Source organism: Hippopotamus amphibius, chromosome 14 (assembly GCF_030028045.1).
Source record: "Hippopotamus amphibius kiboko isolate mHipAmp2 chromosome 14, mHipAmp2.hap2, whole genome shotgun sequence".
NCBI classification, from domain to species: Eukaryota; Metazoa; Chordata; class Mammalia; order Artiodactyla; family Hippopotamidae; genus Hippopotamus; species Hippopotamus amphibius.
The window spans coordinates 62,515,061-62,539,240 of record NC_080199.1 but is presented as its reverse complement, the minus strand read 5'-3'; the positions used below and the strand labels follow the sequence as shown (position 1 = coordinate 62,539,240).

General features: G+C 39.9%; 1 protein-coding gene across 12 annotated transcripts in view; it reads left to right on the top strand.

The window, feature by feature from the left end:
• The window catches only part of RCBTB1 (RCC1 and BTB domain containing protein 1), a 104,554-nt gene that overhangs the window by 76,009 nt on the left and 4,365 nt on the right, over window positions 1–24,180 (top strand). For 11 of the 12 annotated variants that reach the window (XM_057707118.1, XM_057707116.1, XM_057707124.1 and 8 more), the window contains 6 exons: window positions 812–919; window positions 1,406–1,548; window positions 2,578–2,768; window positions 9,311–9,437; window positions 11,235–11,386; window positions 12,482–12,612. In XM_057707118.1, the coding sequence (XP_057563101.1) occupies window positions 812–919; window positions 1,406–1,548; window positions 2,578–2,768; window positions 9,311–9,437; window positions 11,235–11,386; window positions 12,482–12,612 (852 nt within the window). The remainder of the gene's footprint in view (window positions 1–811; window positions 920–1,405; window positions 1,549–2,577; window positions 2,769–9,310; window positions 9,438–11,234; window positions 11,387–12,481; window positions 12,613–24,180) is intronic. The other variant, XM_057707128.1, reaches the window with a different exon arrangement.

The following is a 24,180-nucleotide window of genomic DNA, read 5'->3' as shown; positions in this document are numbered from 1 at the left end:
GACACATTTATGTGTTGAGGTCTTCCTGCCTCTGGTCTTACATGCTGCAGTCACCCTTCCTGTTGCTGCCAGTGTGATCTTTCCAGAATACAAATTTAATCATGTCAGTCTCTGTTTTGGGGAGTATTTCAGTGGGAGAGCCATGGCTACATTTCACTTCCCTTGGTTTGTGTTTTGGCACTTTATCCTCTGCCCTTACTTTCCCTTCTAGTCTCTCCCCAGCCACCACCCCAGGCCTGTGTCTCCTGAACCTGCCTCCAGCATATCCTGTGTCCTCTTTCTGGAGTGCTCTCACCCCCATTCATCTTTCAGCCCTGCTCAGATTTCTACTTTCTGAAAAATCTTTCCTAAACTTTCTTCCTGTGGCTAAATCCTTTCTCCTCTCTGCCTACAGTGCCGTGATTATATCTCTATTATAGCACTTGCAACCTGGCTGCAAAAAAAATTGCATATGTCGGTCTTCCCTGTTAAACTGTTTCCAAAGACTTATCCCTAGTACCTTTAACAATGTCCTGAAATACAGTAGGCGCTTAATAATTCTTAACGAGCCTCAGTTTCCTCATGTATGAAACAAGAATCAATGACTTCCCCAAGGCTATACAACTAGTAAGCTGTGGAGTAGAAACTGCCAGATTGTCATCTCCACTCCTAAAACATTTTCTGTTTGGAGATCAATTGTAGGATCACGTGTAGAAGAATAGGAGTGTTGGAAGTGAAAAGAGTGACTGATTTGTTTACATGGACTGCATTTTTACCTCTTCCCTCTTGCTAGCAGTTTTAAAAGCCTGTCCTCCCCCTTTCTCTCTCTAAGGTCTATGGCTGGGGTTACAATGGCAATGGTCAGCTAGGCTTGGGAAACAATGGCAATCAGCTGACCCCCGTGAGAGTGGCAGCTTTGCACAGCGTGTGTGTGAACCAGGTATGTGTGGCGGACTCTTAGCTGCTGGGCCCCATCTACCTTCCCTGCTCAGACCTGGTGGAATGTTTGCGGGATCTTAGCTCCCCCGCCAGAGGTCGAACCCATGCCTCCTGCAGTGGAAGCGTGGAGTCCTAACCTGACCGCCAGGGAATTCCCAGATATTTACTCTTTAATAACTGTTTTCAAACAGTACCCTGTGCCTTCATCTTCCACATTTAATATTATATCCTCCCTAAATTCCCGTGATGAGACGCAAGACCATGGTGTTGGCACATGGGTCTTGATAAATTAAAAAAAAAAAGCGAATGGAAAAAATCGGGTCATCTCAGGTGTAGGCTCTTCTAATGCTTTTTTAATGTTCCAGAGAATGTCAGTCCACACCTGATGATGAACTGGCATTCTGCAGACGCTGGCTGTCATCTTTAAGTAGATGTTTTCCCTGCCCTTCCTGTTCTGTTTATGGTAACCGTTTAAATTTACTTGCAGATTGTCTGCGGCTACGCACATACTCTAGCACTAACCGACGAGGGCTTGCTCTATGCCTGGGGAGCTAACACGTATGGGCAGCTGGGAACTGGCAATAAAAATAACCTGCTAAGCCCAGCACACGTCATGGTGGAGAAGGAAAGGTAACTCGGCAGTACCGTGTCGTGGGACTGTGCGTGCTGGAGCTGTGGTGTTTGGCTTTGTAGCTCTTCTGTTCATTAACATTCTCATTTTGAATGAAAGAGTGTTGTACCAGTCAGAATGAACGTGGAGTCGATGTGATTCCTACGCAGCGTTCTCAGATACAACCACCTGAGATGGGTAGGCGTTAATGCATCTTGGTATAATCCCTGCAGACGTCGTATGGCCTGCTTCCCAGGGAAGTAAAGTAGGATGTGCCACCATGTTGACATTTAAAGCATAATGTAAACTTTTCCTTTGAGCCAACCAGAACAACTTTTAAACAAATAAAATCTGCCCTGGAAAGGGCATTATCTGTTTAAGTATTGATTTGATTTGGTGTATGTTACTGGAATAGATGCTTAATGTTTGTTCAGCCACATTGTAAGGTCTTGCCACTGAGTGTTAGAATGTTGACTTCTGATTCCAGGACCCTGCCCAGGAAGCATACTGAGAATGTAGTAAGTTTGGCTTGTTGTCCGTTTGGATTGGGATATTCAGAGTCCATGACCCCTGGACCAGTGCTTATCAAGCCTAATGAGTGTTCTGAGCCCTGGTAGGGGGTGAGAGAGAAAGTTGTATTTGTAAGGAAATGATATATTGAATACAGTATTTTTTGCTAGTGTCTAAGCCCCAAGAACTGTCAGGACATCTTTTTCAGTGTCCACTTTCCTCATTTACTTTGGTTTCTAGTCCCTTTTTCCAGGTTTTCCTAAATAGTATGTACGAGTATTATTCATCCTAACTCAGAATGAGGTCAGGGTGAGAAGTGGGGCAACCGGGAAGGAGAAACACAGTGCTCTTGCTCTGGTCTTTTGGTTTTGTCAGTATGACTTGGCAGGTAACGTCCCTGGATCTTGGGCTTTTTTGGGGGGGGGGTTGGGGGGGGCTTTTCTGAGACATTCTGAGCACGAACTTTTTATTTACCTTGTGTGGTGTGCTTGGGCTTCTGTGGAAAAGAAGTGACGTGCATTTTTCTTAAAACTTTCCAGGGTGATAGAGATTGCAGCCTGCCACTCTGCGCACACGTCTGCTGCCAAGACGCAGGGAGGGCACGTGTACATGTGGGGCCAGTGCCGGGGCCAGTCGGTGACCCTGCCCCACCTCACCCACTTCTCTTCCACCGACGACGTGTTCGCCTGCTTTGCCACACCTGCCGTCACGTGGCGCCTCCTGTCTGTAGGTAAGAAAGCTCAGGGCTGCTGCTCCTGGATGAAAGGTATCGTCAGCTGACCAGGGTCCTTGCACATTTGCTGGCTGTGGGCTCTTTTATGTTCAAAATGTTCTATCCTCCGTTAGCTTTAATACCTTTCCCCAAATTACATTTGCATAATACAGTTTATTAGAATGTTATGGAATATTATATGGATTTATTATTTTCCCCGCTTCAGTGGTTTCAGTTTAATTGAGGTGAAATTCACCTACATAAAATTAATGATTTTATTTTATTTTTAAAAGTTTTTGGCTATGCCGAGCAGCAGGATCTTGGTTCCCCAACCAGGAATCGAACCCACACCTGCAGTGGAAGCACGGGGTCTTAACCAGTGGACCACAGGGAAGTCTCCAAACTAACCATTTTAAAGTGTACAGTTCAGCGGCATTTAGTACATTCACCACATTGCGCAACCACCATTTATATCAGGTTCTAAAACACTTCATCACCCTTAAAGAAAACCCTGTAGCCATTAAGTAGTCACCCCCCATTCTTTCTTTCCCCCAGTCACTGGCAACTACCAATTTGCTTTCTGTTTCTATGGAGTTACCTGCCTGGATGTTTCACATAAGTGGAGTCACACACTGCACAACCTTTGTGTCTGGCTTTTTTTACTTAATGCTTCTGAGACCCATCCGGGTAGTGGTATGTTTTGGTACTTCTTTTCCCTTTATGGCCGAGTAGTATTCGGTTATGTGTATAGATCACATTTTGTTTGTCCGTTTATCTATTGATGAACATTTGGGTGGTTTCCACCTTTCGGCTCTTGTGAATAGTGCTGTTATGAACATTCATGTACGAATGTTTATTTGAGGAGCCTGTTCTAAAGTGCTTTTGTTATGCTAATTTTATTATACAATTTAACATGAACCAAAAATGGACTTAAAAAAAAATGAAGAACTTGTGGTTTTGTTAACTTTGTGGAGTTAATTCCACTTTCTTTTCCTTTTTTTCTTTCAACCAATATCAAATACTTGTTTTTTTGGAAGGGATCAAAACAGAGGTATTGTAAAGGGAAGTGGGGGACTTCCCTGGTGGTCCAGTGGTTAAGACTCCATACTCCCAATGCAGGGAGCCCGGGTTCGATCACTGGCTGGGGAACTAAGATCCCACACGCCACACGGTGTGGCCTTTTAAAAAAAAAGGACAGTGGAATTCAGGGTGATCTTTGGTTACACAGTCTGTCCCTTTTCTGAATATTGTCTTCTTCAGGGGTCCGTTGTTGACTGAAAATGTTAAAAGTATCCTCAAGCTGAGTAGCCATTAACAAGATGATTTTAATCTCTTTTTCTTTTATTTCTTGTTTATTTCTACCTTTTTGCCAATGTATTTCTTCTAAATTGTTCTTTTGTTTGTAATACAGAGGAAATAAGTGTCATGATACCCTGTGCTTGACACCTAACATAGCTGTTGACAACACGGGGTTTGGGTTGCTGAGCAATTACTATTGAAGGGCTTGTAATACACATCACGCTCGGGTGTGTCAGGCAGCTGTCCCATCATCAGGTGATCAGTCTTTATGGTCATAGGGGCAAGAGTACGTTTAGGAAAAGTGAAGCTGCTGCTCACCTTACAGTGAAATAAATGGAACAAATGGAACATTTCCAGGTTCTTTATAATACAGTATTTTTTTTTTCTGCAGTGAATATTGTGACTAGAGAAAATTTAGTTCGTAGAATGGGACTGTTTGGCCATAATCACACCTATGTGTAGACCCTGTACACATCTTCAGAGTCTCATATACTGCTTAATCCGGACCTGTTTATAAAAGACTTCCCTCAGGTTCTTGCATTTTAAAATCCTAATCCTGAAAAGACATTCTTTTCAGACCAAACGTCCAAATATATAATTAAGTTTGGAAAAAGTGTGGTCGCTGAGTATATCTCCCAGGTGACTCCTTTCCACCCACCAGAAGTCAGAAGTGTTTGCTTCCTCTCTGGTTCTGATCTCAACTGAGTGTTGGGAAGAAAGTCAGAGGATGAATTTGTACCTCTGAAGAACGCTTCTGCTCTGAAGGGAGATACCAGTTGCCAGAAACCAAGATGGTCCAACCCTTAGGACTAGATGCAGGAGTTGAGGCCCTGATAAGCTATTTTTTGGGGTGTGGAGGGTGGGTAGCAATCTAGACTCTTGGATTCTTTGCCCATTCTAGTTATTTCCTTTCTTTCATTCACTGGGGATTCAGGTTCCAGGGTCAGGGAAAGCCCGTGTTCCGGGTAGGGGGAGGCTATAGGTTAAGGGAACAGGGCTTAGGCAAATGGTATTTCTTTGAGACGTTCTGACGATAAAACTCTTGGAAAGCTCGTTTGTTAAGTTTCAGCCCAGCTGTTAGCAGTTGTCCCTCCTCTGAGACTTGCCCTGGTACCAGCAGCTGCTGAGCGTCACCTTCTCGTCTCAGGGGACGTGGAAACCTGTCTCCTGCATCGATAGGACCTTCATTCAGTGCCAGTGGGGGGGTCTCTGGAATTTTAAAATTTCCCTGTTAGCCGCCTTCTACCTGTTTTTCTTTCTTCATACATATAAAGCACAAGAACGTGTTGCGTGAGTTTGTATAAGTGCCTTTATTTTTCTTCATGATAACACAATTGTACTTACATATAACAATTATATGTACTTTCACCCTCCTATCAGTCAGTGTGATCACAGCGTTGTAAAGCTGTTCCTTTAAGTGTACATTCCTACTAAGTAAATTTGCTCTGCTTTTAGATAGCGTGTAAGGATTATTGTTTGTAGTGCATTAAGTTTTAGGGTTAAGAGGGATGTTTAGATTCCAGACACTGAGGAAACAGGGTCACCCTGCAAAAGAGCATGACCCTTAGTGTAACCACTTAAGGGGTGACTTTGTTTCTTAGGACTCCTTGAGTTGAATTTACCAACTCCTTGAAATTACTCCAAAGTAGAGCAAAGGCATCCTTAGTGTTTCTGTCGAGGTAAATTGATAAATTTTTAGCCTTAGAAGAGCAACACTCAACTTTTGAGAGAGTAATTACATAATCATGACAATCTATAACTTTTTTTTTAAATACACATTTTTAATGTCTGACTTAGCATGTAAGACTGATATTTGGCCTTTCCAAATATGTATTTTTTTCCTGTAGTTTATATACTTAAGATACTTAGGTAACAGCAGCTGCTGACAATCACCTTCTTATCTCGGGAGATGTCAAAAACTGTCTCCTGTGTCTGCAGTACCTTCATTCAGTGCCAGTGAGGGTCCCTGGAATTTTTTATTTCCCCGTTAGCCTGTGAGATTTAATTTCTGTGACATTGATTTTAATTTAATACTGTGAAATTGATTTGTTGAGTAAGGTCTGAACTCTTCTGAAAAAACAGTCTAATGGAATTGTCTATCATGCTAATCATTATCTTTCTGAAGTCTTGCAGAGCTTGAGCATGTTTCCTGAGCTTCCTGTATTACTGTGCTTGTTTCCTTCAGAGCATGAAAACTTTTTTTTTGTTTTATATATTTGTTTTTCTGAGTACTAGTGGGGACAGTGTCCCAAAGGGAGGTTTTCAAAAGCATGTCTCTGTTGGCTTTTTTTTTTCTTTAAGAACTTTTGACATACAATTGACAAACAATAAACTGCATATATCCAGAGTGTACAATTTGATATTTTTTTTCTTATTAGTAATGTATATATGGCAATCCCAGTCTCCCAGTTCATCCCCCCCAGTCCCCCACCTTCCCCACTTGGTGTCCACATGTTTGTTCTCCACTTCTGTGTCTCTGTTTTTGCCTTGCAAACCGGTTGACTTGTACCATTTTTCTATATTCCACATATATGTGTTAATATATGATATTTGTTTTTCTTTTTCTGACTCACTTCACTCTGTATAACAGTCTCTAGGTCCATCCATGTCTCTACAGATGTTTCAGCTTTGTTCCATTGTATGTATGTACCACATCTTCTTTATCCATTCCTCTGTTGATGGACATTTAGGTTGCTTCCGTGTCCTGGCTGTTGTAAATAGTGCTGCAGTGAACATTGGAATGCATGTGTCTTTTTGAATGATGGTGTTCTCTGGGTATATGCCCAGTAGTGGGATTGCTGGGTCATATGGTAACTCTATTTTTAGTTTTTCAAGGAACCTCCATGCTGTTCTCCATAGTTGCTATATCAATTTACATTCCCACCAGCAGTTCAAGAGTGTTCCCTTTTCTTCACACCCTCCCAGCATTTACTGTTTGTAGATTTTCTGATAATGCCCATTCTAACTGGTGTGAGGTGATACCTCATTGTCGTTTTGATTTGCATTTCTCTAATAATTAGTGATGTTGAGCAGCTTTTCACATGCCTCTTGGCCATCCGTATGTCTCCTTTGGAGAAATGCCTATTTAGGTCTTCTGCCCATTTTTTGATTGGGTTGTTTATTTTTTTGATGTTGAGCTGGATGAACTGTTTATGTATTTTTGGAGATTAATCCTTTGTTGATTCGTTTGCAAATATTTTCTCCCATTCTGAGGGTTGTCTTTTCGTCTTGCTTATAGTTTCCTTTGCTGTGCAGAAGCTTTGAAGTTTCATTAGGTCCTACTTATTTATTTTTGTTTTTATTTGCGTTATTCTAGAGGGTGGATCAGAAAAGATCTTGCTGTTTTTTATGTCGAAGAGTGTTCTTTCTATGTTTTCCTCTAGGAGTTTTTTAGTGTCCAGTCTTACATTTAGGTCTTTAATCCATTTTGAGTTTATTTTTGTGTATGGTGTTAGCGAGTGTTCTAATTTCATTCTTTTCCATGTAGCTGTCCAGTTTTCCCAGCACCACTTATTGAAGAGACTGTCTTTTCTTCATTGTATATCCTTGCCTCCTTTGTCATAGATTAGTTGACCATAGTTTATCTCTGGGCTTTCTATCCTGTTCCATTGATCTATATTTCTGTTTTTGTGCCAGTATCATATTGTCTTGATTACTGTAGCTTTGTAGATAGTCTGAAGATAGGGAGTCTGATTCCTTCAGCTCCAGTTTTTTCCCTCAAGATTGCTTTGGCTATTCGGGGTCTCTTGTGTCTCCATACAGATTTTAGGATTTTTTGTTCTAATTCTGTAAGCAATGCCATTGGTAATTTGATCGGGATTGCATTGAATCTGTAGATTGCTTTCAGTAGTATAGTCATTTTCACAATGTTGATCTTCCAGTCCAAGAACATGGTATATCTCTGCAGCTGTTTGTGTCGTCTTTGATTTCTTTCATTAGTCTCTTATAGTTCTCTGAGTACAGGTCTTTTACTTCCTTGGTTAGGTTTATTCCTAGGTATTTTATTCTTTTTGTTGCAATGGTGAATGGGATTGTTTCCTTAATTTCTCTTTCTGATCTTTCATTGTATAGAAATGCAAGAGATTTCTGTGTGTTAATTTTGTATCCTGCAACTTTACCAAATTCATTGATTAGCTCAAGTAGTTTTCTGGTGGCATCTTTAGGATTTTCTATGTATTAGTATCATGCCATCTGCAAACAGTGACAGTTTTACTTCTTCTTTTCCAATTTGGATTCCTTTTATTTCTTTTTCTTCTCTGATTGCTGTGGCAAGGACTTCCAAAACTATGTTGAATAGTAGTGGTGAGAGTGGACATCCTTGTCTTGTTCCTGATCTTAGAGGGAATGCTTTTAGCTTTTCACCATTGAGAATGTTGTTTGCTGTGGGTTTGTCGTATATGGCCTTTATTATGTTGAGGTAGGTTCCCTCCATGCCCATTTTCTGGAGAGTTTTTTTTTATCATAAATGGGTGTTGAATTTTGCCAAAAGCTTTTTCTGCATCTTTTGAGATAATCATGTGGTTTTTATCCTTCGATTTGTTAATATGGTGTATCACATTGATTGATTTGCATATATTAAAGAATCCTTGTATTCCAGGGATAAACCCCACTTGATCATGGTGGATGATCCTTTTAATGTGTTGTTGGATTCTGTTTGCTAGTATTTTGTTGAAGAATTTTGTATCTATATTCATCAGTGATATTCATCTGTAATTTTCTTTTTATGTGATATCTTTGGTTTTGGTATCAGGGTGATGGTGGCCTCACAGAATGAGTTTGGGAGTGTTCCTTCCTCTGGAATTTTTTGGAAGAGTTTGAGAAGGATGGGTGTTAGCTCTTCTCTAAATGTTTTGATAAAATTCACCTGTGAAGCCGTCTGGTCCTGGACTTCTGTTTATCATAAGATTTATAATCACAGTTTCAATTTCATTACTTGTGATTGGTCTGTTCATATTTTCTATTTCTTCCTGATTCAGTCTTGAAAGGTTATACCTTTCTAAGAATCTGTCCATTTCATCCATGTTGTCCTTTTTATTGGCATATAGTTGCTTGTAGTAGTCTCTTATGGTGCTTTTTATTTTTGCGCTGTCTGTTGTAACTTCTCCTGTTTCACTTCTGATTTTATTGATTTGAGTCCTCTTCCTCTTTTTCTTGATGAGTCTCGCTAGAGGTTTATCAATTTTATTTACCTTCTCAAAGAACCAGCTTTTAGTTTTATTGATTTTTGCTATTGTTTTCTTTGTTTCTGTTTCATTTATTAGAGCATGAAGACTTTTTAACAGTTGCAGAGTCACTGAAGAAAGAATTTGACAGTCCAGAAACTGCTGATCTGAAGTTTCGAATTGATGGGAAATATATCCATGTCCATAAAGCTGTTTTGAAAATCAGGTATTTTTGCATGAATTCAGAGTCATCAATAACCTTACTCTCTTGTGCAGTATCCATTTCTTTGTTATTTCACAAAATGGGGACTGATAAGAGATAATCTTGCCAGTAGAGAGAAATGGCACAACTTAATGATTTTGCAGATGGTATTCGTGAACTCATTATTGAAGATTTTGTGTGTGTGTGCACACGCACTCATGTGCCTTTTAGAAAAAGTGTAATGTGGTAGTATTTTTCTGTATTGCTTTTTATTTATTTATTTATTTATTTTTTCTTAAGCTCTTTATTGGAATATATTTGCTTTACACTCATGTACCAGTTTTTGATGTATTGTTTTTTAAATGAAGGAGCTTGTGAATCCTTATTTTGATCAAAAGATTTGCACCTAAGATTTCAGAAAATACAAAAGATTATCAGTGAAAAGTCTGTGTATCTGCTGTTAGTCTTAAAGATCCATTGTCCACAAGCAGAAGACTCTTCGGAATACTGGATTTTCTTGCATTGAGATACATCTATTTCCCCATAAAAGAAATGTTTTTAAATATAGTAAATGGCAGGAGTTCTTTGTATAAGTGTGAGGGAACTTTGCATTTATTAGTAACTGGACCATGGCTCACTGAGGCTGCCATTACAGAGAAAGAGGCGCATAAAAGCAGACCGAGAATTAAACTGGCCACTTACAAGACTTTTTTGAAAATTTAGTTAAACATTTATTTACAAAATCACATGTTTTAAGGGAACCAAAAAACTATGTCATTCATTACTTTAAGGGAGTAAGTATCTGCACCAAAGTGTTAGTTGAAAAGGTGAACGGGAAAGGTTTCTGTGAACTTGTGGCCAGCCAGTCTGTTCCTTTCCTGTATACTTTTCTGACTGATTTCATCTGTTAGTTTTTGCTTAGACAACTATATCTTTTTACTTCCCAGATGAAGTATGTTACTTTGTAAGTGGAGCTATTCTTTTAGTATTTTGAATGGATATTGAAAATATTTTTGTATTTATACTATAACTCATTTTAAAAGGATTTGAAAAGGTAATTTTTAAAAAATTATAAAGCATGTTATACTTAAAGAAAATCAGATATTCAGAAATCAGTTCCTCATATAGGAGGATTTGTACATGAAATAAAATACAAGAAGACCTGTCTAGGTTTTCTTGAAATATATGACTATGCTAGCGAATGTGTTTTATAAATAAATTGGTAACAGGCTTAGGAGGAGAGGGAGGAGAGCAGGTCAGAGCAAAGGAACAAAATAGGGGTGGTGGCCGTTTTGAAGATGAGCCAGAAAAGAAGGAAAATTGTCATGTAAAGTAATGGAACAAAAATCCTCTTAAATATAGTTCAGTTAAAATTTAAAACAGCTTTAAGAATATGCTGATTCCATGACACAAAAAAACGAATCATTTAAATGATGTTAATATGTATCAAAAGTTTAAACACTCATTTTTGAATTGTTTTAAATTTCACTGTTTAAAATGCCCTGCTATACAACATCTTTTAAACAAAACAAGCAAGCAAAAAAACTTGAATGGGATCTGTCAAATGGAAACAGTGGTGCTGTTGAAGTGCTAGGTACTTCTAGGCTGTACATTTAATTCTGACTATTTAATAGGCAGTGCCATAAAAAATGAAAGTGAGTATTTGTAAAAGGTGAATGTGAAAGTCCTTGCCTGCAGAATATGTTTGGGTTCTTGTACGTGGAATGAATGTACTACTCAAATATAGTAGTTAAGCATACCTGTAATATTTATCCTTGATTTCATCAACTTAATTAGGTAACGTTTGCTTTTCTGTTTTAGGTGTGAGCACTTTCGATCCATGTTCCAGTCTTATTGGAATGAGGACATGAAGGAGGTGATAGAAATAGACCAGTTTTCCTACCCAGTGTACCGTGCCTTTCTCCAGTACCTCTACACAGATACAGTGGATCTGCCGCCTGAAGATGCTATAGGTACCAGGCATGTTGGGATTGGCCAGACCACAGGGTCAAAAATATATCTTCTCATATTCTTTTTTTTTTTATATTTAATTAATTTATTTATTGGTTGTCTTGGGTCTTCGTTGCTGTGTGCAGGCTTTCTCTGGTTGTGAGCGGGGGCTGCTCTTCTCATTGCTGTGGCTTCTCTTGTGGAGCATGTGCTCTAGGCACGTGGGCTTCAGCAGTTGCAGCATGCGGGCTCAGTAGTTGTGGCACACAGGCTCAGTTACTCTGAAGCATGTGGGATCTTCCCGGACCAGGGATTGATCCTGTGTCCCCTGCATTGGCAGATGGATTCTTAACCACTGCGCCACCAGGGAAGTTCCTCTCCTCATATTCTTATAGTATTGAAATGTAAAAAGTTTCAGGTTTATTGGGTTTTACATGGTTTTGAAGAAAGACTTAAAGTAAATGCCTTTAAAAATAGTACTGTATTTGGGGGAGGGGGCAACTGGGAATTTGGGGTTAGTAGATGCAAACTATTATGTGTAGAATGGGTAAACAGCAGGGTCCTACTGTGTAGCACAGGGGACTATATTCAGTATCCTGGGATTAGCTATAATGGAACAAAATATAAAAAAGAAAGTATATATATATATATATGTATAACTGAGTCACTTTGCTGTACAGCAGAAATTAACACAACATTGTAAATCAACTATACTTCAATAAAAAAGAAATTAAAAATAGTATAAATATCATAATTAATAATTATGGACACTTTTTATGACTGTGGTCTTCTTTTACTTTTTTAATCCTGAAGTATAAGTTGCTAATGGATTTAGCATATTATTTTAGAAACAAAAATGAGGGGGAAGATTCAATTTTTTCCCCTTCCTTTGAACTATAGAAGAAACTGTATAAAGTGAGTATAGGGGAGGTATGTCTGGGAGGTAGGGAAGGGCTGGACTGAAAAAGAGAATTTATTTAATAAAATTCAGAGTATTATTCCCTAAGAAGCTTCTCCTGACTTATCTACATAACTCTCTTCACCAAAATGAAATATATATTTGTAAGTTATTGGAAATTATTGTAAATTCAGTTAAGCCTTCCACACGTTACTTTCAGGTCTTTTGGATTTGGCGACGTCTTACTGTGAAAACAGACTGAAGAAACTTTGTCAGCACATTATCAAGCGAGGAATCACTGTGGAGAACGCCTTTTCGTTGTTCTCTGCTGCTGTCCGATATGATGCAGAGGTAACATAAAACAACCATCAGAGACCTAAACCGCCCTTAACTCCCTGTGGGCACATTTCCCCTCTTTTTCATGTATGAGACAAGAAGCGTGATGAGTAACTTCACTTGTACTTAGGGAATCGTTGAACTGACTGAGGCCTAAACAGTGAAGTCTGGCTGGCTTTATTCTCTGTTCACAGTTTCAAAAATGGTTGTTTCTGTACTCATGTTTTTACCTAAGATAGGAGACCAACTGAAGTCCCAGCAGCTGTACTGCAGGTTGGGATACAAAGTGCCACACCTAATGGGACTAACAAACAGGATATTTTAGTTTCAGGTATTTCTCCAGGTCAGCTTAATAGATTTTTCTCAAGACCCACTTTGCTGTCTCCCCAGACCTGTCATAAGTCAAGGCTGCCCTATGATTTATACCTGTATATGCTCTGAAATCCTGTCATCGTCTAATTATCACTCACATGTATTCATGGGTGAAGAGCTTGCCCTGGACTCCTTTTTGTTTGCTTTTCATACTGGATTGGTTCGTGGATCTCTAGAGAGTCTTTGAGTGAATGGGCTTTGGGAGTCTGGAATTTCATGTTTATGTGCATTTTCTTGAAGTTAAGAGCCACGATACCAGATTGTAAGCTCCCTCTGAGCAGGAACTGTATCTTGTGCATCTGTGTGCCTTGTGTCTGGCACATGGGAGGCACTGGATGACAAATGTTTGTTGACCTGAATGAAGATCGTACCACGTGAAGGATGCGTTAAAGATAATTAGTGAACTAAAGGCTGGTACGTTTGGCTATATATATTCATGGAGAATAAAAGTCAAAGAGCAGTAGCTTTAGAGTTCAAGGTGTCTGGCTAAGGTATACACCCTAAATGGCACAGTCTTTCTTATAGATATTTTGTCATATGATGAAGCAGATTACGCGGTATCAGGGAATTTACCAGACACCTGCAAAGATCTGCAGCTGTGGCTTTGGAGATGTGGTGGAGAACAGACTTCATTTTTGTCACATTTGGGGATCGAAATGGACCATTATGCCTTGCATTTTGAAAATATATCCTATTTTTATTTCAGGTTATATTATGATTATAAATATTTGATAAGGTCAGATGTAGCTGATTTTCTCTGTGGCTTTTTCAACAGTTGGAATGGTGATCAAAGTAAATCATTTCTAATAGGAAATGGAATATAGTTTTTTCCTACCCTTTCTTTGTCACCATGAGCATCTTTATTAGAAATGCTATTTCTTTAGATTTTATTTCTGCCCAGGGATATAATTTTAAATTGGTCCATGGCTTTTCTCTCCATTTGGAGATTGACTTTAGAATCTTCTGTCTCTCTCCATACTCCTCCTCAGTGCTGATGAGTTCCATATTCTTGGGATTAGGATCTTGCTGACCAAAACCAGTCAGAACCAACTGGGCAGAGGCAAATATTTCAGCTCTGGTTGCTGGAAAATTCTTTCTCACTTTCAGCTAAAATCTACCCCCCAGAAAGTTTACAGAAATTATTCCAATTCTACCCAGGCCGGTTGATCATTTCCTTCACTAGTTTTCACTTTTCTGACATCAAGTGTAAATACATTAAAAGCTGTCCCGTATTTGAGACGACAAATGCATGTGCTTCCCCAAAGTCTGTCACAGGTGTGGGCATATAGTTAGCACTCAGAAATATATGTTGAGTTAAATGAACAAATGAATGTATAATATTTGAAATATGAAGTTGTGCTTTTCAAAAAAAATATATATAGAAACAAAAAAAACACCTCACCACCCCACAAATATTACACATTCAATGTAGAAAATTTAGAAGTAGAAGACAAAAAGCCTTCTTTCTGGGTTGTATTGTCTTTGATTCTGTTGGGAGTTATATAATTGACTAATGTACCTTTACATTTTATTTCCTTACTACTTAGAATGTAGGAAGTATATAAGTGAAGTCTCTGGAATGTAAAAATAAAACCCACTTACTATATCTGTTAGTTGATGGTAAGCTGCTACTAAGGCAGATTGGAAATCAGCCGCAAAAACTGTTATTTTCAGACACTGAACTTGGGGATCCTAGATGACTTTTCCTTCATTTTGTGGGTTGAAATGCTGGGAGGATGGAGACTAGCTGCCTCTCACGTTTCTTCTGTTTCCTATAAAAATTACTGTGGTTCCTCCATGCCGCCTTCCAACAAGAGAATTATGAAGCAAATGTACTTACATAAAAAGAACAAAAACGTGTTGACTCAGTAGTTGTGGAGATTTTAAAAAGTAAGCTAATTGTTGTGGAACCCTTGCATTATAAATGCATTGTCAGACTTTCTGCACATTTTTATAAAGTAAAGGAGGACTTGGAGAAGGAGCACTTAAATATTCTTCTAGTACAAACCTGAATAAGTATTGACATCAAGGGAGAAAATGCAAATAAAACATTGTCTCATAATAGTTCTGATCACATTATAAATATAAACATTTTGAAATGCTTCTATTTATACTGTTTCTTTTCAGGAAATTTTTGTTCTCAGTGTCTATTTGAGCATTAGAAGAAACAGTTGGGGAATTTTTTTTTAAATCTTTATTGGAGTATAATTGCTTTACAGTATTGTGTCAGTTTCTGCTGTACAACAAAGTGAAAGAGCCACATGTATACGTATATCTCCATATCCTCTCCCCCTTGAGCCTCCCTTCCACCCTCCCTATCCCACCCCTTTAAGTCTTCACAGAGCATCAAGCTGGTCTCCCTGTGCTCTGTAGTGGCTTCCCCCTAGCCATCTATTTTACATTTGGTAGTGTGTATATGTCAGTGTTACTCCCTCACTACATCCCAGCTTCCCCTCCCCCCGGTGTCCTCAAGTCCGTTCTCTACGTCTGCATCTCTATTCCTACCCTGCCACTAGGTTCATCAGTACCATTTTTCTAGATTCCATCAATATGTGTTAGCTTACAGTATTTGTTTTTCTCTTTCTGGCTTACTTCACTCTGTATGACAGACTCTAGGTCCATCCACCTCACTATGAATACCTCAATTTCATCCCTTTTTATGGCTGAGTAATATTCCATTGTATATATGTGCCACATCTTCTTTACCCATTCCTCTGTCGATGGACATTTAGGTTGCTTCCATGTCCTGGCTATTTTTAATAATGCTGCATGAACATTGTGATACATGTATCTTTTTGAATTATGGTTTTCTCTGGGTATATGCCCAGTAGTGGGATTACTGGATCATGTGGTAGTTCTATTTTTAGTTTTTTAAGGAAGGTACATACTGTTTTCCATAATGGCTGTATCAATTTGCATTCCCACCAACTGCAGAAGGGTTCCCTTTTCTCCACACCCTCTCCAGTATTTATTGTTTCTAGATTTTTTGATGATGGCCATTCTGACTGGTATGAGGTGATATCTTACTGTGGTTTTGATTTGCATTTCTCTAATGATTAGTGATATTGAGCATCTTTTCATGTGTCTGTTGGCCATCTGGAGATGTCTTCCTTGGGGAAATGTCTGTTTAGGTCTTCTGCCCATTTTTGGATTGGGTTGTTTGTTTTTTTTAATATTGAGCTACATGAACTGCTTGTGTATTTTGGATATTAATCCTTTGTCAGTTGCTTCATTTACAAATATTTTCTCCCATTCTGAGGGTTGTCTTTTTGTCTTGTTTATGGTTCCCTTTGCTTTGCAAAAGCTTTTAAGTTCCATTAGGTCCCATATGTTCATTTTTGTTATTTCCTTTATTCTGGGAGGTGGGTCAAGAAGAATCTTGCTATGATTTATGTCATAGAGTGTTCTGCCTATATTTTCCTCTAAGAGTTTTATAGCGTCCGGTCTTACATTTAGGTCTTTAATCCATTTTGAGTTTATTTTTGTGTATGCTGTTAGGTAGTGTTCTAGTTTCATTCTTTTACACTTAGCATTCAGTTTTCCCAGCACCACTTATTGAAGAGGCTGTCTTTTCTCATTGCATGTTCTTGCCTCCTTTGTCATAGGTTAGGTGACCATATGTGTGTGGGTTTATCTCTGGGCTTTCTATCCTATCCCATTGATCTATATTTCTGTTTTTTTACCAGTAACATACTGTCTTGATTACTGTAGCTTTGTAGTATAGTCTGAAATCGGGGCCGCTGATTCCCCTGGCTCGGTTTTTCTTTCTCAATATTGCTTTGGCTATTCAGGGTCTTTTGTGTTTCCATACAAATTATAAAATTTTTTGTTCTAATTCTGTGAAGAATGCCATTGGTAATTTGATAGGGATTGCATTGAATCTGTAGATTGCTTTGGGTAGTACAGTCATTTTCACAATGTTGATTCTTTCAACCCAAGACCATGGTATATTCCTCCATCTGTTCATGTCATCTTTGATTTCTTTCATCAGTGTTTTTTAGTTTTCTGAATACAAGTCTTTTGTATCCTTAGGTAGGTTTATGCCTAAGTATTTTATTCTTTTTGTTGCAGTGGTAAAGGGGATTGTTTCCTTAATTTCTCTTTCTGATTTTTCATTGTTAGTATATAGGAATGCAAGAGATTTCTGTGCATTAATTTTGTATTCTGCAACTTTTCCAAATTCATTGATTAGTTCTAATAGTTTTCTGGTGGCATCTTTAGGATTTTCTGTGCATAGTATCACATCATCTGCAGACAGTGACAGTTTTACTTCTTCTTTTCCAATTTGTATCCCTTTTATTTCTTTTTGTTCTCTGATTGTCGTGGCTAGGACTTCCAAAACTATGTAGAATAAGAGTGGCGAGAGTGGACATCCTTGTCTTTTTCCTGACCTTAGCGGAAATGCTTTCAGTTTTTCACCATTGAGAATAATGTTTGCTGTGGGTTTATCACATATGGCCTTTATTATATTGAGGTAGGTTCCCTCTATGCCCATTTTCTGGAGAGTTTTTGTCATAAATGAGTGTTGAATTTTGCTGAAAGCTTTTTCTGCATCTATTGAGATAATCATGTGGTTTTTATCCTTCAATTTGTTAATATGGTGTTTCACATTGATTGATTTGCATATATTGAAGAATCCTTGTATTCCAGGGATAAACCCCACTCGATCATGGTGTATGATCCTTTTAATGTGTTGTTGGATTCTGTTTGCTAGTATTTTGTTGAGGATTTTTGCATCTATGTTCATCAGTGATATTGGTCTGTAATTTTTTTTTTTGTAGTATCTTTTTTGTAGTCTGGTTTTGGTATCAGGGTGTTGATGGCCTCGCAGAACGAATTTGGGAGTGTTCCTCCCTCTGCAATTATTTGGAAAAGTTTGAGAAGAATAAGTGTTAGCTCTTCTCTAAATGTTTGATAAAATTCACCTGTGAAGCCATCTGGTCCTGGACTTTTGTTTGTTGAAAGATTGATTGTTAGTGTCAGTTTCATTACTTGTGATAGGTCTGTTTATATTTTCTAATTCTTCCTGATTCAGTCTTGAAATATTGTACCTTTCCAAGAATTTGTCCCTTTCTTCAAGGTTGTCCATTTTATTGGCATATAGTTGTTTATAGTAGTCTCTTATAAGTCTTTGTATTTCTGCGGTGTCAGTTGTGATTTCTCTTTTTTCATTTCTAATTTTATTGATTTGTGTCCTCTCCCTTTTTTTCTTGATGAGTCTGGCTAAAGGTTTATCAATTTTGTTTATCTTCTCAAAGAACCAACTTTTAGTTTTATTGATCTTTGCTATTATTTTCTTCGTTTCTATTTCATTTATTTCTGCTCTGATCTTTATGATTTCTTTCCTTCTACTGATTTTAGGTTTTCTTTGTTCTTCTTTCTCTGGTTGTTTCAGGTGTATGGCTAGATTGTTTACTTGAGGTTTTTCTTGTTTCTTGAGGTGAGATTGAATTGCTATAAACTTCCCTCTTAGAACTGCTTTTGCTGCATCCCATAGGTTTTGGGTCATCGTGTTTTCATTGTCATTTATTTCTATGTATTTTTTAATTTCTTCCTTGATTTCTTTAGTGATCATTTGGTTATTTAGTAGTGCATTGTTTAGTCTCCATGTATTTGTGTTTTTTACAGTTTTTTTCCTGTAGTTGATTTTCTAATCTCATAGCGTTGTCATCAGAAAAGATGCTTGATATGATTTCAATTTTCTTGAATTTTCCAAGGCTTGATTTGTGACCCAAGATGTGATCTATCCTGGAGAATGTTCCATGTGCACTTGAGAAGAAAGTGTATTCTGCCACTTTTGGGTGGAATATCCTATAAGTTTCAATTAAATCTATGTGGTCTATTGTGTCATTTAAAGCTTGTGTTTCTTTGTTTATTTTCTGTTTGGATGATCTGTCCATTGGTGTAAGTGGGGTGTTAAAGTCCCCTACTATTATTGTGTTACTGTTGATTTCTGCTTCTTTGGTTGTTAACATTTGCCTTATGTATTGAGGTATTCCTATGTTGGGTGCATAAATATTTACAAGTGTTATATCTTCTTCTTGGATTGATTGTTTGATCACTGTGTAGTGTCATTCTTTCTCTCTTGTAACAGTATTTATTTTAAAGTCTATTTTATCTGAGTATTGCTACTCCAGCTTTCTTTTGATTTCCATTTGCATGTAATATCTTTTTCCCTCCCTTCACTTTCAGTCTGTATGTGTTCCTAGGTCTGAAATGGGTCTCTTGTAGACAATATATGTGTGGGTCTTGTTTTTGTATCCATTCAGCCAATCTGTGTCTTTTGGTTGGAGCATTTAATCCATTTACATTCAATGTTACTATCAATATGTATGTTCCTATCACCATTTTCTTAATTGTGTTGGGTTTGTTTTTATGGGTCTTTTTCTTCTCTTGTGTTTCCCTCCTAGAGAATTTCCTTTAGCGTTTATTGTAAAGCTGGTTTGGTGGTGCTGAATTCTCTTAGCTTTGCTTGTCTATAAAGCTTTTGATTTCTCCCTCAAATCTGAATGAGATCCTTGCTGGGTAGAGTAATCTTGGTTGTAGGTTTTTCTCTTTTGTCACTTTATATCCTGTCAATCCCTTCTGCCCTGCAGAGTTTCTGCAGAAAAATCAGCTGATAGCCTGATTATAGGGTTTCCTTTGTATGTTATTTTTTGCTTTTCCCTTGCTGCTTTTAATATTTTTTTCTTTGAATTTAATTTTTGTTAATTTGACTAATATGTGTCTTGGTGTGTTTCTTCTAGCATTGATCCTGTATGGGACTCTGTGCTTTCTGGACTTGGGAGTCTATTTGTTTTCCTGTTAGGGAAGTTTTCCACCATAATCTCTTTGAATATTTTCTCAGACCCTTTTTCTCTTCTTCTGGGACCCCTATAATTCGAATGTTAGTGCGTTTAGTGTTGTCCTAGAGGTCTCTAAAACTGTCCTCAATTCATTCTTTTTATCTTCTTCCTTGGCATTTATTTCCACCATTCTATCTTCCATCTCACTTATTCATTCTTCTGCCTCAGTTATCCTGTTACTGATACTTTCCAGTGTATTTTTCATTTCAGTTATTGTATTGTTTATCTGATTGTTTATTCTTTAGTTCTTCTAGATCTTTGTTAAACATTTCTTGTATTTTCTCGATTCTATTTCTGAGATTCTGGATCATCTTTACTATCATTACTCTGAATTCTTTTTCAGCTAGGTTGCCTATTTCCTCTTCATTTATTTGGTCTTGTGTGTTTTTATCTTGTTCCTTCATCTGTGACGTATTTTTTTGTCATCTCATTTTTTCCTCTTCTTTGGATGGGTGAGATTGTATTCCTGTCCCACTGAGTGTTTGGCCTGAGGTTTCAAGCCCTGGAGTTTGTAGGCTGTTGAGTAGAGCTGGGTCTTGGTGCTGAGGTGAGAACCTCTGGGAGACCTTACTCTGTTGAAATTTCTCTGGGGTCTGGAGTTCCCTGTTAGTCTAATGTTTTGGACTCAGAGCTCCAACCTCAGGAGCTCAGGACTGACCCTGGGCTTATGAATCAAGATCCCACAAGCTGTGTGGAGCAGGAAAGGGGGGAAAAATTAGCAGAACAGTAGAACAATAGTAAGATAAAAAATACACTAAGAATAGGAAACTAACAGATGTGTTAGAAAAAATTTTTTAAAATGGAGCAACAGCTGGAAGGTAAAACAACTGTAATAGTTGAAGTAAGGAGGTGGGAAAAAGAAAAAAGGAAGAAAGAAAAAAGAAAAAAAAGCCAGAAAAGACCTTGGCTGTGGGGGTGGGGCTTAGGCAAGGGCAGGGGGTTAGGCAGTGGGCGGGGCCTATGCTTAGAAAAGGCCCTGGGGGTTGCAGGGAATGGGGCTTAAGCCCAGTGAGGCAGAGGGGCCTAGGAATGCCTCTGGTCCTGGGGACAAAGGACCAGGTCCAGGTACCCAGCAGGCTTCCTGAGCCCAAGTTGGTGGGAGAAATGCTAGGCACCTCCCCCAGTCCTCTGATCTCAGAGGGTCCTTCCCCCTTGACCTCTCTTCTTCCCCACCCCCTCCCTCCTATTCCGCTAGGACCCTCACAGCTGGAGGGAGCACTGGAAGGCATGAGACCAGACTCTGTGATGCCCAGCAGGCTTCCCAGGGCCAACTGGGCTAGGGAAGCGCTTGTGGCACTTGCCCAGATCTCCCAGTCTCGGAGAGTCCCTGTCCGCCTCTCTTCCTCTCCCCCCCACCCCCCACTCGCCTAGGTCCCAAGCGGCTGGAAGGGGCCCTGGAGTGTGAAGGACCAGGTCTGTGAGCCTAGCAGGCTTCCCAGGGCTAGTGGGCAGGGAAAATACCTTCCTTGCCTCCCTCAATCCTCCAGTCCCAGAGGGCCCCTTCCCCTGCCCGCCTCTCCTCTTCTCGCCTGCTTTCCTCCTACACCCCTAGGACCAGTGAGACCTAGAGGGGCCTTGGAGGACCAAAGATCAGGCCTGGGAGCACAACAGGCTTCCCGGTGCCAAGTGGGTAGGGATATTTCCTGCAGCATCTCCCCTGATCCTCTGGTCCTGTAAGGTCCCCCCCACCACTGTCTGCCTCTCTTCCTCTTATCCTCTCCTCCCTCCCATGCCTGTAGGACCCACGCAGCCAGAGTGGGCCCCAGAGAGTGAGGGACCAGACTCGGAACCCAGCAGGCCCCCTGGGCATAAATGAGCAGGGGAAAGGCCCTCTGCACCTCCCCTGGTCCTCTGATCCCGGAATGTCCCACCACCGGTCTACCTCTCTCCCTCTTCCCCTGCCACACTTCTACGCCCCCAGGAGCGATGCGTCTCAGAGGGGGCCCTGGAGAGTTGGAGACTAGGCCTGGGAGTCCAGCAGGCTTCCCAGGCCAGTGAGCAGCGGAAATGCCTTCTGCTCCTCCCCCGATCCTCTGATCCCAGAGGGAGGGACCGCTTCTCTTCCTCTTCCCCACTGCTTCCCTCCTACACCCCTAGGACCAATGGCCTGGAGGGGCTCTTGGAAGGTGGAGGACCTGCCCGGAAATTCTACCCAGTGGCGCCTCCCCTATTCTTCTGGTCTTGAGAAATCTCTTCCCACCCCCACTGTCTGCCTCTCTTCCTCTTCCCCCATCCCCCTCCCTCCCACGCCCCTAGGACCTGCACGCCGGAGGGGGCCCCAGAGAGTGAAGGAACAGGCCCAGGAGCCCAGTCGGCTTTCCTGGCTGAGGGCAGGGGAAACGCCCTCTCGCCTCCCTGTCCTGAGATCTCAAAGGCCCCCCCGCCGTCTGCCTCTCTACCTCTTCACCCCTCCTCCCTCCCTCCTACACCCCTAGGACCCAGGCAGCCCGGAGGGGACCTGACAGGGCGGAGGACCCTGCTGGGCAGCCCAGCAGGCCTCCTGGCCAACCGCGCAGGAGAACCCCCGATGTGGTTGCCCGATCCCCCAAACCCCAAGGGTCTCTCCAGGTGAGAACCTCCGCCCTCACCTGGCCACCCCCAGCGGCACTGGTCCTGTCTGGCTTCCACTTCTCCGCCCTGCCCTGACTTCCCCTACATCCTACCCAGTTGCTCAGGGGTTCCTCTGGTCTCCTTGGGCCTCGGGTCCCCCACCAGCTTCCAGCAGCTGATCTAGTTGTGGGGAGATGTGAACTCTGCGTCTTCCCATGGTGCCATCTTGACTCCACCCCTGGAAATTTGTTTTTGTTTAATCAGGGTAGAGAACTTTCCAGAAAATCCTACTTTCTGAGCAACTATGTCTTAAAATTTTGCTTTTGGTGGGAAGCAATAAATATGAGCCAGGAATCTGATTCCAAAATTGATTTGGGATCTGAGTATTGGAAAACTTTGTGCTAAAGCCAGATGGTCAGCATTTATTTTTCTTGGGAGGTTAAATTAAAAGTTTTTTGTGATTGGTAGACTAAAATATTTCTTGGGTAGTGAGAGAAGGCAGCTCTAAAAATTTTTTTCCAATACAGTGAGACACAAATACATTCTAAGAAACAAAATCAAAGCCCACTTTGATGTGGAATATTTTGTACTTGATATACAGTTGACCCTTGAACAATGCAGGGGTTAAACATGTATAACTTACAGTCCACCCTCCATATCCCAGTTCATCTGCAGCCGTGGATTCAACCAACCTCTGATCTTGTAGTGCTATCGTATGTACTATTGAAGAATATTCTGGGTAAGTGGACCCTCACAGCTCAAAGCTGCGTTATTCAAGGCTCAGCTGTACTGTCAAGTGAATTTGAGACTCAAAGTGTTCAGGTTTTGTTATCTAAATATTTTAACAAGTTTGGACAGTCAGGTGTGGTTCGCAGTATGTGCCGTCTGGAATGTGTCTCAGGTGTGGCCTGTGACACAGAGGTCTCACCCTGGCCAAGTAGCCTTCCACAGGAAGTCTTAGCACTCATGTATTTTAGCCTTGGGATTTTAAGACTGGATAGGAATTCCATTGAAGGTTGCATCAGCATTTTAAAAGTGTGGATATTAAGACATCAATGCTCTGCCATATTACTGAAGAAAATCTATGGAAAGGAAAAACAACTAATGTGCAGTGTGCATATAGTGAATAGAATAATTTAAATGTTTAAAGATTTGGGAATGAATTTGTAAATTTAAAATAGCAATATTTTATTTTGATCTTCCTTGTTAATTACAACAAATCTATTTCATCTGATTTGCCTCAGAACCACTTTATAATAATTTCACCACAGAATGTCATAAACATGGACTTTGGTTTCTAAAACAGCAAGAATACCATATTAGACTTCTTGATTTTACACCCTTCCCCACTTTCTTATTCCATAGCCTTGAGAAGACACTTAGGAACTTTTTTCATCTACTGGTCCAGTGCTCCTTTTTGTCCTTCTTAGAAATTTTTTTTTTTTTTTTTAAAGCCCAGGAGTCCTGTTATAGTTGACTTATTACCTGGCTAAGGGTTGCATTTTCTTCTAGGTAATTGAAGATCTGATCATTTGCAGATTGAGGTGAACAGATCATGTAGGTTCTTATAGTATTTAAGAATTATCAGAAGAGTGTTTATCTAATCCACGTCAGCATCAATAGCAGGTTGGCTCAGGTTGCTAAGTTTAGAATCTGCTTGGCTGTGCTCTTCTCTGGTTTATGCAAAACGTGCAAATTCTAGTTTCTCTCAAGTGCATGCAATGCTTCCTTTTCCTAAGTTCTGCCTTAACCGAGGTTTAATTAGTTATTTAAACAACCCAGATTTAGGTTATTTTCAGTATTCTTGAAACTGTTA